This window comes from Anomaloglossus baeobatrachus, chromosome 1, assembly GCF_048569485.1.
Source record: "Anomaloglossus baeobatrachus isolate aAnoBae1 chromosome 1, aAnoBae1.hap1, whole genome shotgun sequence".
Lineage (NCBI taxonomy): Eukaryota > Metazoa > Chordata > Amphibia > Anura > Aromobatidae > Anomaloglossus > Anomaloglossus baeobatrachus.
Genome location: NC_134353.1, coordinates 111,120,729 through 111,134,656, shown reverse-complemented (window position 1 = coordinate 111,134,656; position 13,928 = coordinate 111,120,729). Strand labels below are relative to the sequence as shown.

Genomic DNA, 13,928 nt, shown 5'->3' with positions numbered 1-13,928 from the left:
TCTTCCTTCCTCATTGCTGGCGTGTGGCAGGTAAGGAGAGGTTCCTCGTTCCTGCGGCGTCACACGTAACGATGTGTGCTGCCGCAGGGACGAAGATCAACTTCGCCCAAGCGACAGCAGCGATAATTGGGATAGGACCCCCATGTCAACGAGGAGCGATTTTGGACGTTTTTGCAACGATCCAAAATCGCTCCTAGGAGTCACAGACAACGAGATCGCTACAGTGGCCGGATGTACGTCACAAAATCCGTGACCCCAACGAGATCGCTGTAGCGATCTCGTTCGTGTAAAGCCCGCTTAAGACAGAGTTTCACATTGCAATTGGGTCAAACATCAGTGAAGCTATCGTGTCTTCCATTCGAAGCTATGAAAACCAAGATTTGGTGGAACCAATAAAAGGCCATTGACTTTAAGTAGACAGTCACTTTGTGTTCTCTCTAGCCTCCATTTCAGCAGTGTCCGCCTTCTTGAGGTAGGTACAAAATGGTGGTCAATTGTGCTTTTGTGCCCACCTCAAAAAAGACAAACACTAACAAACAGAGGCCAGACAAATCACAAAGTGACTTGTTTCATTCAAATCCTTTTCCCATCAGGGATTTCACTAAAATGCAAAGAATACCATTTTTCATGACTTCCGACAGAAGCCAAGCCTAAGATACTGAAGTGTGACAAAAATGCAATGTGAACATACCCATTTTTTTTTTGCGTGTAAGAAATTTGCACTGTTTTCATCAGTATACTGTATCCCATTTTTATCCATTTTTGTTACATTTTTACCATCAGTGTAGCAGTTGTTTTATTATAGGTATATATTGTAAAATTTATATATGTCTTGTAAAAAACAGATAGGACTGGTATGACATATGGTATTTGTGTGCTGCTGTTTTGCTGTCTTCGTCATTGCACTCGAAGGGGGTCATGGTGGGGTTGGACTCTGTTCACACTGCAGAGTTTGACGAACTGCCTGGGTTCCCTGAGTTGCACAGCCTGTCATGGGCGTTGGCTGGTTCTGGCTTCATTGCTCTCCAGTACAGAAGGGTTTAATTCCTGCTAGCTTGTGATCAACTGCTAAGAGCTCAGGCTGCTGATTATCATCCTCAGCCGCCTTCACGCTTTATAAGGTTCTGGTTTCTGGAGCTCAGTGCCGGATATAGATTCTGTGTCCTCGGTTCCTGTGCTTATCCAGTTGTATGTTGATCTACAAGTTGCAGTTCTGCGTGGTGTGGGAGTTCTCCGGTTGTGCATTTATTTCCTACCCCTTTTCAGTTACTCCCCAGTTCACATACTGTCCCTCCTTTTGTCTTTGTGTGCAGTGTGCACAAGTTTTCGTTTACCCTAGTCTGTGCCTATTTCTGGGGTCTTCGTTACTGGGCTTCCTGTCTGCTCCCTGGCTGGGAGAGAGTAGTATCAGGGCTCAGACAGGAGACAGGGTCACATTAGGGGCTCGAACCTAGCTACCATCGAGCCTACCTTCAAGATAAGGGACAGCTTAGGAGCCCCTTTTCCATCGGTACATATCACATGATAGCTGTCCGTTTTTTCATTCATTAATTGATTTAAATGGACGAGATTGATCAAAACAAATATTTATTTTTGTGGACACTTTGTCCCCAGCAAAGCATGGACATGTGAATAGCCACATACACTATGAAAGGTACATGTTCTTGATGTGGGAAAACTGATGTCTGAATGAAGATCAACATTTGCAAATGTGTAAATAATTGTCTATAGTTCTCCACGTTGGAGAAAGCATGATTTTACTAATCTGGCAAACCGATGTACGATAGGGGTAAATAGTAGAAAAAATAGAATCAATTTAATGTTAAAGGGAATCTGTCAGTAGGATCAACCCTCCTAAGCCATTTATATGGGCATGTGGGTCATGGAAAGCTGAATAAAATGATACCTTGATGTCTGTGATCCGATGTCTTGTTCCCTAAAAATTTACATTTTTCTTATTTACAAATGAGCTGTTAAGATCTATGGGCTGGACAGAGATCTTCCTAAAATCTGCCTCCAGAAATCATTATAAACCAAAGGAGGGTTACCAGTGTGAGACATGTAATGGCTGACAGTCCGCTCTCCTGATCTACATGTTTCATACTGGTAATATCTCCTTTCATTCACAATAAGCTCTGGAGGCTAAGGGAGACCAATGTCTGGACCATAGATCTTAACAGCTCATTTGCATATACGGTAAGAGTAACATGGATTTCTCTGGAATAAGACATCTGATCACAGGTATCAAGATAGGATTTTATTTCCATTTTCTATGAACTTCATATCCATACAGATGGCTCAGGAGGGTTGATCCTACTGACAGTTCACTTTAAAATGTACCAATAATTACTATTGATAGATAGATAGATAGATAGATAGATAGATAGATAGATAGATTTGGTGTATCAAAAAAATTGTGATTTAGCAACGCAAGTTGTTCATCTGAAATATGGACTCTATGTAACAAAGGCACTTTTTATACATGAGGCCCAATGGTCCTTGATTAAAAAACAAACTATACAATCATTCCAATAAATATTAATAGATGGGCTGAGAAATTAAATTACATAAAAAGGGAGCCTGCTTGTACCAACCAGTGGTATACAGAATGTCTGCTTAAAATGGTTATAATATATTAAGCATCTCGTGCTTAAATAACATCATCCATTGTCCTTCATCACATCCATTACATTTTCCAACATAATTTTTTTCTGAACAGAATGTCCTGAATTTCACAAGAGTGAAAAAGTTTGACTTGCTTTTAAAGTGCACATACCCCCCACACCAGATCTCTATTAGTCCTCATACTCTTCACCAGCTATTGCGGCGGCCAGTGCTGCTAGTGCTTCAGCCACATCAGGATCCATATCATCGTCCAGGATTGCCAAATTTGTAACCACTTTACATTTCTTTGAATCTCGTGCCACACTTCTTTCAATCATGAGGTCAATCAATGAAGGGAATCTTGACCTCTCTATGAGAACATGTTCATTTGATTGGGAACTGTCTTCAGGGTAATCTCTGTCTGGAGGATCTTTGCTGGAGTCTTGGATGTAGTTTTCCTCGTTAGGATGACCAGTCAATTGTATAACAATTTCCATATCATTGGAGGACACTAAGGTTAAGTTACTACTTTTGACCTCAAGTATTGCACTTTCCGTAAGAGAAACATTTTCCTGAATTGATCCAGATAGCTCGTGTTGCATGCATTCTGGCTCGTCCGAGTTGGCCGTCTGGTCATTTAGTATACGTTTGCTTGAAGGATGTGTTGGCGACAACTTTTCAGTAGATTGGGGGGACTGGCCATCTTGTTCTTTGATATCATCTATGAAGTTTTCATTAAAAGCTGCATACGGTGACAAACTTGGTTCCATGGAGTGTGCATCATCAGTTTTAGCATTGATCTTTTCTGGCGGATTGTACAAATCTTGTGAACTAGTGAATCTGTCTCGTTCGATTATGTTGTATCCCTCATTCATAAGTTCACTGATCTTTATAGTTGGAGACTTGGATCGGTCATGCTCGTAGCTGTGGGCTTCATTCACGTGTCCATTTGTCTGTAGTTCTTGTGGTTTGAACATATAACTGAAAGACACCAAAGTGAGATTTAGTAAAGAATAGTACTTCATAAAAGACAAGCAAGTAAATAAACAATATAAAATCTTCTCTTGTCACTAACACTTTGTAATCTATTTGCCATGAAATAAATCTTTTCTGAAAAAATTTCCTGTTATCATTTGACATGGCTGGTGAGGGAAAAGATGAAGGCTGAGCCCAGAAACACGTGTTGGGACTGGCATTCGAGTATTTCTTTATTTGTATAATCAAGGGGTTGTCCACTAGTCTGGCAATTCCTTCTATGCTTCCCCCAACAAAATAATATCTATACTCCCGCCGACATTGACTGTCCTGGGACTCACACAATGCTGGATTCGCTTTCCTCTCCTATGGATGTAATCAGACAACTGGAGGAAATGAGCGGGCAGCCATAGGTACCACTTCTTCCTGATGTCTTAATTTGTCCAAAGGAGGGCAGAGTGTAACCAACACTAATTAGCCTCAGGGAATCGTGTAACATCTGAGATATGTACTCTATGTAACAAGGCCACCAACCAGTGGAGAGCCCAAGGAGAGCCAGTGTTGATACTACTGGAATGGCACCGGAGGGGAGTGTGCAGGTGTTTTTTTGTTTGGTAGGAAACAGGGATGGAGGAGGGATTATCCGAGTACTAGACAATCCTCTTTAACTCCTTTATAAAAGATGACATATATACAGTTAGGTCCAGAAATATTTGGACAATGACACAAGTTTTGTTATTTTAGCTGTTTACAAAAACATGTTCAGAAATACAATTATATATATAATATGGGCTGAAAGTGCACACTCCCAGCTGCAATATGAGAGTTTTCACATCCAAATCGGAGAAAGGGTTTAGGAATCATAGCTCTGTAATGCATAGCCTCCTCTTTTTCAAGGGACCAAAAGTAATTGGACAAGGGACTCTAAGGGCTGCAATTAACTCTGAAGGCGTCTCCCTCGTTAACCTGTAATCAATGAAGTAGTTAAAAGGTCTGGGGTTGATTACAGGTGTGTGGTTTTGCATTTGGAAGCTGTTGCTGTGACCAGACAACATGCGGTCTAAGGAACTCAATTGAGGTGAAGCAGAACATCCTGAGGCTGAAAAAAAAGAAAAAATTTATCAGAGAGATAGCAGACATGCTTGGAGTAGCAAAATCAACAGTCGGGTACATTCTGAGAAAAAAGGAATTGACTGGTGAGCTTGGGAACTCAAAAAGGCCTGGGCATCCACGGATGACAACAGTGGTGGATGATCGCCGCATACTTTCTTTGGTGAAGAAGAACCCGTTCACAACATCAACTGAAGTCCAGAACACTCTCAGTGAAGTAGGTGTATCTGTCTCTAAGTCAACAGTAAAGAGAAGACTCCATGAAAGTAAATACAAAGGGTTCACATCTAGATGCAAACCATTCATCAATTCCAAAAATAGACAGGCCAGAGTTAAATTTGCTGAAAAACACCTCATGGAGCCAGCTCAGTTCTGGAAAAGTATTCTATGGACAGATGAGACCAAGATCAACCTGTACCAGAATGATGGGAAGAAAAAAGTTTGGAGAAGAAAGGGAATGGCACATGATCCAAGGCACACCACATCCTCTGTAAAACATGGTGGAGGCAACGTGATGGCATGGGCATGCATGGCTTTCAATGGCACTGGGTCACTTGTGTTTATTGATGACATAACAGCAGACAAGAGTAGCCGGATGAATTCTGAAGTGTACCAGGATATACTTTCAGCCCAGATTCTGCCAAATGCCGCAAAGTTGATCGGACGGTGCTTCATAGTACAGCTGGACAATGACCCCAAGCATACAGCCAAAGATACCCAGGAGTTCATGAGTGCAAAAAAGTGGAACATTCTGCAATGGCCAAGTCAATCACCAGATCTTAACCCAATTGAGCATGCATTTCACTTGCTCAAATCCAGACTTAAGACGGAAAGACCCACAAACAAGCAAGACCTGAAGGCTGCGGCTGTAAAGGCCTGGCAAAGCATTAAGAAGGAGGAAACCCAGCGTTTGGTGATGTCCATGGGTTCCAGACTTAAGGCAGTGATTGCCTCCAAAGGATTTACAACAAAATATTGAAAATAAAAATATTTTGTTTGGGTTTGGTTTATTTGTCCAATTACTTTTGACCTCCTAAAATGTGGAGTGTTTGTAAAGAAATGTGTACAATTCCTACAATTTCTATCAGATATTTTTGTTCAAACATTCAAATTAAACGTTACAATCTGCACTTGAATTCTGTTGTAGAGGTTTCATTTCAAATCCAATGTGGTGGCATGCAGAGCCCAACTCGCGAAAATTGTGTCACTGTCCAAATATTTCTGGACCTAACTGTATATCATTGGCTATGTCCCTGTCTTTGATGCGGGTTCAGCACGTGAGCCCGCATCTTTGCTGACATTTGATCAGCCTTCATTACAGCCGCTGGTGGATTGATCGACTTGCGGCTGTTAACCAGTTAAAAGTTGTTGACAATCTCTGACAGCGGCATTCAATACGTGCTGTCACTAATCCCACCCATCGGCACCCCTGTCACATGAGCGCCGATTTCTTGTCATGACAGCCATAGGTCAGCTGATGACCCCTGTGTCTGTCTACACGATCTTCTTGTGAACATCAGTTGTGAGCCAGCATTCATAGGAGATTGTGATTTCTGCTGTACAGAGCGGGGCTGATGCCCTGTTCTGTTTAGTATGGTAGTATGGGCAATCAGATGATCCCAGTTTAAAGTCCCCTAGAGGGACTATTAAATACTGTAAAAAGAAAGAAACGATGTTAACCCCCCCCCTAAAAGCTCAAATCACCCCCCTTTAGCTCCATTACAAATCAAACAATTAAAAAAATTAACAAATACACACATCGCATTTCACTGAAATCAGAAGTGTTTAATCTATCAAAATCTAAAATAAATTAATCTGATCAGTAAATGACGTATTGAGAAAAAAATCGAAACGCCAGAATAAAAGTTTTTTTTGGTCACCATAGCATTGCAATAAAATAAAATAAACTGTGATAAAAGCATCACATCTATCCCAAAAATGGTATAATTAAAAACATCAGCTCAGAACCAAAAAATAATCCATTACTGAGCCCCAGATCTTAAAAAATGAGAAAACTGCGGGTCTCAGAAAATGGCGACAAAAGTGCAATTTTGTTTCTTAACAAATGTCTTCCATTTTTTTTTCACCACTTAGAAAACACAAAACTATACATTTTTGGTATCTACATACTCGTACTGACCTGGACAATCACACTACCAGGTTAGCTTTACCATAAAATGTAAATGGTAAATAATATAAATAAAAAAAAAGTGTGGAATTGCCCTTTTTTTGCAATTTCACTACACTTGGTTTTTTTCCCCCCGTTATCCTTTCCCAAGAAGCTGCAAAAACCGTAGTGCATGCCCTCATTATCTTCCGCCTGGACTATTGCAACCTCCTGCTCTCTGGCCTTCCTTCTAACAGTCTCGCACCCCTACAATCTATTCTACATTATGGTAGCCGACTAATCTACCTGTCCCCCTGCTGTATCCCGACCTCTCCTCTCTGCCAATCCCTTCACTGGCTTCCCATTGCCCAATGACCCCAGTATAAAACCCTAACCATGACCTACAAAGCCATGCACAACCGGTCTCCTCTATACATATGTGACCTAGTCTCCCGTTACTTACCTGCATGTAACCTTCAATGCTCACAAGATTTCCTTCTCTACTCCCCTCTCATCTCCTCTTCCCACCACTGCATCCAAGATTTCTCCCGTGCCTTTCACATACTCTGGAATGCTCTACAACAGCCTTTTAGACTCTTGCCTACCTTGACAAGCTTCAAAAGGAACCTGAAGACCCACCTCTTCCGACAAGCCTACAACCTGCAGTAACCCTCAGTCCACTATAGCACCGCACAAACAGCTCTGCCCTCACCTAGTGTATCCTCACCCATCCCTTGTAGACTGTGAGCCCTCACAGGCAGGGACCTCTATCCTCCTGTACTTGTCTGTGCCTTGTTTTGTTTATGATTATTGTATTTGTCCATACTATGCATACCCTTTTTCACATGTAAAGCGCCATGGAATAAATGACGCTATAATAAAAAATAATAATACGTATTTTACAGCATACTTGTTTGTCATTAGTTTGCACATTTTCATTTTGGATACCCTGTTACTCCTGTCATTATCTTGTTGTCCTCTCCTGCTGACTATGATGCTTTTCTACTGATGGACGGATGTTTTCGCTGGGACTTTTTTTTAAACAAAGGCTTTATTCTTTGTCATATATTGTATATTTTGTGGCTTATTACCAAATTTCCTTCTCCCTGTTTTTATTTTGTGTTTTACTCTTTGGTTGCCCTTTTACCTGGTCCTTGTATTCCCTACCAACCGTATATCCTCTATATTTAACCTGTTCTCTTTATTTCGAAGGGTATTTATCCTGTTGAGCAATTTTGATTCACTAGAGATTTGACATATACATGAAAGCTAATTGTCTGATCACCTTATATAAGTGTCTAGCCTGGTATTGTGTGGCATTGTGAATCTGGCTCATGTACAGGTAATTATTGGTGCTATATGGTACGATTTTTTTTGTTAGGGCTGTGTTCACATATCCAGTGATTTATTTACATTTTTGGATTCTAAATGTTTAAGTGTAGGATCCATTGGAATAAAATTGTCAAAAAAGTCTTCCGTTGTCAGGGGTGTTTTCTCTTGTTTTGTCATCCCTTTGTGTCCTTTAGCGCATACTGAGGTTGACAAAGAGCTTATCCCATATGCTCCCTACCTAGGGCCAGATCAGGGTCAGCCAGGCCTAGGTATCCAGCTCGGCGCATAGGTGCTGAACCTATCTAGGGCGGTGAGGGAACCCAGGGACCAGAGGTAGGCTTCATCAGAAGTCACCATCTTCCCCTTCCCTAGACAGACATGGGGTTTCTCTTCCCTTCCCTTTCGCCGTTCGCTTGGTACCTCCCCATATCTAGAGTGACATCCATACCGTCTTTCACCTGCTATCAGTTCTTTACCTGGACCAAAAAATTTAGTCTGACCAAAAATAAAGCAGCTGGATCTGTTTTTATTTTTTTCAATGGGAAACTAATCATAATGAATTGTTTCCCTTTTGCATCTGTTTTTGCTCCATTTGTAGCAGATCAAGTTTTTTTTCTAGCTCTGGCTCCGTTAAAATAGATGAAAGCTTTAGAGAGAACAGTGTCCAGATCACTGACTTTTCTCCTCACTAGCTAGAAATACATAGGGCCTGATTCATTAAGATTGGCGTTTTGTACCCCAATCTCGATGAATTGTTGGCTGCAGTAAGATGATACCAGACTTCACCAATTGATCAAACCACTGCATGAAAATGTTCAAATGATGTACTATAAAACCACCGAGCTGCAGGTAATGGGCTCTATAAAAAGTCCACCAGACAGTGCATCATAGGGGCTAAAATATATCAAAAATATCTCCAAAGTTACACTTTAAAGAAAAAATTAATGCTGGATTGTAGATTTCCTCTCGAGGGGAGAATTGAGAGATTTGTGGTCACTCACCTTAGTTTTTCAATGATGTGAAAATAGACCTATTCTAGTAATCAGGTTAACTTTATATAAGTATGAACATAGTCTGGTAGAAGCTCAAAAACTTAGGGTTTGTGACCACGATCAGTATTTGCAGCGGTTTGGACACAGCATACATCAGCTGTGTCCAAACCACTGCAGGTTACAGTACAAGCATAGTGGACGGGATTCCTAGAAATCCCGTACTCACTAGGCTTGTTTTTTCAGCAGCAAACACTGACCTACGGAGCGGCTTTCCAGACCGGAGTATGTCAATTGTTTGCTGCGGAATTGCCTGAGTCCTCCGTTGGGAGTACACAAGCAGGAGACCGCAGCGCACGGAACCCTGATCGTGAGTACAAGCAGCTACGGTCTCCTGCTTTCTCCAGCGGACATTCCTGCCTAACTGTCCCTTTATCTAGTAGCATAGATAAAGAGATCTTTAGAAAAAAGTATTTCTAAAGATCCCATATGGTATGCTAATAAGGCCAGCAACTAGACCCAAGGGCAAGGACGTTACTTCCCTTGGCTAGTCGGCCCAAATAGCATCATAGCACGTTCCTGTGGGTGTACTAACATGCAAATGAATGAGCAGCGACGCACACATACCTCACTCTTGATGGCGGCCAGCGGAGGATGGATGCACACTGCGCATGATCTGGAGTCCCCGGGACTTCTGATCATGTACACTAAACTGATGCCGGGTGCCGGGGATCATGCGTAGTGTGCATATATCCTCCATCAGCCGCCATCAAGAGTGGAGGTATGTGCGGCATCGCTTTGTATTCACTAGTATGTTAGTACGCCCACAGGGCCAAGGGAAGTAATGACTTTGTGACTAGTCACTGGCTTCATTAGCATATAATAAAATATCTTTAGCGATACTTTTTCTAAAGATCTGTTTATTTATGCTACTAGATACAGGGACAGTTAAGGCCCCTTTGCACACTGCAACATCGGTAGCAATATCGCTGTAACGTCACCGGTTTTGTGACGTAATAGCGACCTCCCCAGCGACATTGCAGTGTGTGACACGCATCAGCGACCTGGCCCCCCGCTGTGAGGTCGATGATCGCTACAAGTCGTTCAGGACCATTATTTGGTCCTTTGTTTTCCGCTGCGCAGCATGTATCGGTGTGTTTGACACTGTTACAACTACTTTGTTAGCGACCCATAGGTGTGCTAGCGCTCCCTTTCCAGCGAGGTCATTCTGCAGGTCCGTATCGCTGCTGCGTCGTTGGCCAGATCTGCCTGTTTGACAGCTCACCAGTGACTGTTAGAAACTTTCCAGCGATCCCGGCTAGGTCGAGATCGCTGGTGGGATCGTGAGAAAGTCACAGTGTGTAAAGAGGCCTTTAGGCAGGAATCCCTTTAAATCCCTTTAAATAATTCAGATTGTGGGGAAAGTTTGACTTAAGGCCCCGCTACATGCAGCGACGTATCTAACGATATATCGCCGGGGTCATGGATTCCATGATGCACATCCAGCATCGTTAGCGACGTCATTGCGTGTGACACCAACGAGCGGCCGTTAATGACGGAAAATACTTGCCATATCGTCTATCGTTGACACGTCGTTCCTTTTCAAAAAATCGTTGATTGTTGAGGACGCAGGTTGTTCGGCGTTCCCGAGGCAGTACACATCGCTATGTGTGAGGGTAAAGCCAACCTGCTGAATGACTTTTTTTCTACGGTTTTTATACAAGAAAATGCCATGGCAGATGACATGACCAGTGATACCATAAATTCACCCTTGAATATTACCTGCGTAACCCAGCAGGAAGTACGCCGCCGCCTCGAAATCACTAAGGTTGACAAATCTCCGGGCCCGGATGGCATACACCCCAGAGTACTACAGGAATTGAGTTCTGTGATAGATAGACCATTATTTTTAATCTTCACAGATTCCTTAATAACAGGGTCGGTACCGCAGGACTGGCGCATAGCAAATGTGGTGCCAATATTCAAAAAGGGGACAAAAACTGAGCCGGGAAATTATAGGCCGGTAAGTTTAACCTCTATGGTTGGTAAAATCCTTGAGGGTTTCTTGAGAGATGCTATACTGGAGTATCTCAAGAAAAATAACCTTATGACAGAGTATCAACATGGGTTTATGAGGGATCGATCCTGTCAAACTAATTTGATCAGCTTCTATGAAGAGGTAAGTTCAAGCCTGGACCAGGGAAATGCAGTGGATGTTGTGTATATGGACTTTTCAAAAGCTTTTGATACGGTGCCACACAAAAGGTTGGTACATAAAATGAGAATAATGGGGATAGGGGAAAATATGTGTAACTGGGTTAAAAACTGGCTCAGTGATAGGAAACAAAGGGTGGTTATTAATGGTACGTACTCGGACTGGGTCTCAGTTCATAGTGGGGTACCACAGGGGTCAGTATTGGGCCCGCTTCTTTTCAACATATTTATAAATGACCTTGTTGGGGGCATGCGGAGTAGAATTTCAATATTTGCAGATGATACTAAACTCTGCAGGGTAATCAATACAGAGGAGGATAATTTTATATTACAGGGAGATTTATGTAAATTGGAGGATTGGGCTGAGAAGTGGCAATTGAAGTTTAATGTAGATAAATGTAAGGTCATGCACTTGGGTAGAGGAAATAACATTTATGATTATGTACTTAATTGTAGAACACTGGGTAAAACAGACACAGAAAAAGACTTGGGTGTATGGGTGGATGGTAAACTTCACTTTAGTGGACAGTGTCAGGCAGCTGCTGCCAGGGCTAATAAAATAATGAATTTGGCATTTAGCCACCATAATCCTATTGTTGTGGCTTGCGTCTGTAATATGACTAACCCAGCTTTACAGTTGCAGGTGAATTGTGCCATGCAAGATTTATTGCACAGGTAATGTGAAGATAATTATGATGACAATGCTGCAGGTTACAATTTATCTTCAAAATTAGCAACACAACAAACTATGAAAAGCACATAAACAGTCACCCAGACACACAGGCTTTCCCCTCCACACCTTTTGTTTTACCCTTGGGACAACTCCTTTCCTCATTGTTTGCAAACAAAGCAGTTCTTATGTAGAGAAATCTTTCTGTACAGGTTTACTCTACTTAGTAGACAAGGGGATAGGCCAAATAGGACTGAACCAGGACTCTCCAAAGGTCCTCTACAGTCAACTGCGCAACCTCATTGATACAAATACCCTTGAACATCCCCATTTGAATGTCAAGATGTAAAATTATTTCTCATAAAGCTAGCATCAGATAAAGAAGAAACGCTGTAGATCTGGACTGTTAGGATTGTATGAAATGGGCAAATTTTCTCTAAAAACGGCCATATGCAACTGCAATCAGCGTTTCATGGCAGCCTTTTGTATAGGGAGTGGTGGTTGAGAATATACGTTGGTAGGAATGTTTGTCATCAGCTCGTGTACACATTCGAGGAGCTAGCAAAATAACTTTCTATTCTAAAGCCACCCCATACACATTTGACTAATGTCGGCCTATACCACCAGGTTCGACAGACACACTAATGCATAAAGGTGCCCAAGCAATTGACCGTCTTGGGAGTTAGGCCACGTGCACACGTTGAGTATTTGGTGAGGTTTTACCTCAGTATTTGTAAGCCAAACCAGGAGGTTGTGAAAAATCCAGTTGTGGTGCACGTGTGTCTATTCTACTCCTGATTTTGATTTACAAATTCTGAGGTAAAAACATCACCAAATACTCAAAGTGGGCACACAGCCTTAAGGATCCAGCTTGTCCGATTTGGATCTGCTGATCCTTTTGTTATCCCCAATATGAGCCGCCTCCAGAGATGGCAGCAGTGATGGCAGATCTCTCATGGATAACACGGGGACGCTCGACGGGTGCATGGGAGACCTGGCTGAGTTCGCTGCCGATCCATCTAAAGTGTAAGGCTATGTGTCAACGGTAGAATGTTGCTGCGGATTTTTCTGCATGAAAATCCGCGACTTTCCCGGCAAATCCGCACCTTTTCAAAGGTGCGGATTTGCCGCGGATTTACCGCGGATTTACTGCGGAATTGCCGTGGATTTTTTTTTTCCCCAATTCTATAGCCAAAATCCGGATCAAAATACGCAACAATAATTGACATGTTGCAGATTTTTCCGGATCAAAATCCACGGCAAATCCGCCGCGGAAAAATCCGCAGCATGTGCACAGCATTTCCAAAATGCCATAGAAATGGCTGGGAAGTGCCGCTGCTGCAGATTTTCGGAAAATCCGCGGCTTTTCCGCGAGAAATCCGCGGCAAAATCCACGCATTTTCCGCAGCATGGGCACGTAGCCTTAAGGCTGGCATTAGTGTTGCCACTAAATTTTTGGATCAGGCAGCACACGTCAATATAATATGGTGATGCATAATATTTTGTAGTAAAAATAAACAGTTTACCTGTTCAACATTCGACAGCAATTGCACCCCATCTGGTTAAGGTCTCTTAATACCTGTTTGTGAAATAATAGAGAGAAAATAATTTGGGGAAGGAAAGTTAAAGGGGGCTTCTGTAGTTATATTTTACCCCATTAACACTAGAACTACTGAGGTAGTCATTTTGACTACTTTGCACTATGTATTTCTATATAGGTGTCACGAGTCCAGTAGTTCTAGTGTTAATGCTGCTGACAATTTTTATTTTTGCACATTAATTTTTCCTTCCTCCTCTTCCAAGAGTCATACGTTTATTATTCCTCAATCAATATAACCATAAGGGTGCGTGCTCACGATCAGTGTTTGCAGCGTTATAGATGTAGCGTGTTTTCGCTGCATCCAAAACACTGCAATGTACAGTATAA

General features: G+C 42.1%; 1 protein-coding gene across 1 annotated transcript in view; it reads right to left on the bottom strand.

Annotated features, from left to right (window-relative positions):
* Positions 1-1,601: 1,601 nt before the first annotated feature.
* PGCKA1 (PDCD10 and GCKIII kinases associated 1) overlaps positions 1,602-13,928 on the bottom strand; it is a 139,426-nt gene continuing 127,099 nt past the window's right edge. Inside the window, exons 3-4 of the mRNA XM_075333781.1 lie at positions 13,528-13,580; positions 1,602-3,585 (exon numbers count right to left, since the gene is read on the bottom strand). Of these exons, the coding sequence (XP_075189896.1) occupies positions 2,796-3,585; positions 13,528-13,559 (822 nt within the window). The 5' untranslated portion in view covers positions 13,560-13,580 and the 3' untranslated portion in view covers positions 1,602-2,795. The remainder of the gene's footprint in view (positions 3,586-13,527; positions 13,581-13,928) is intronic.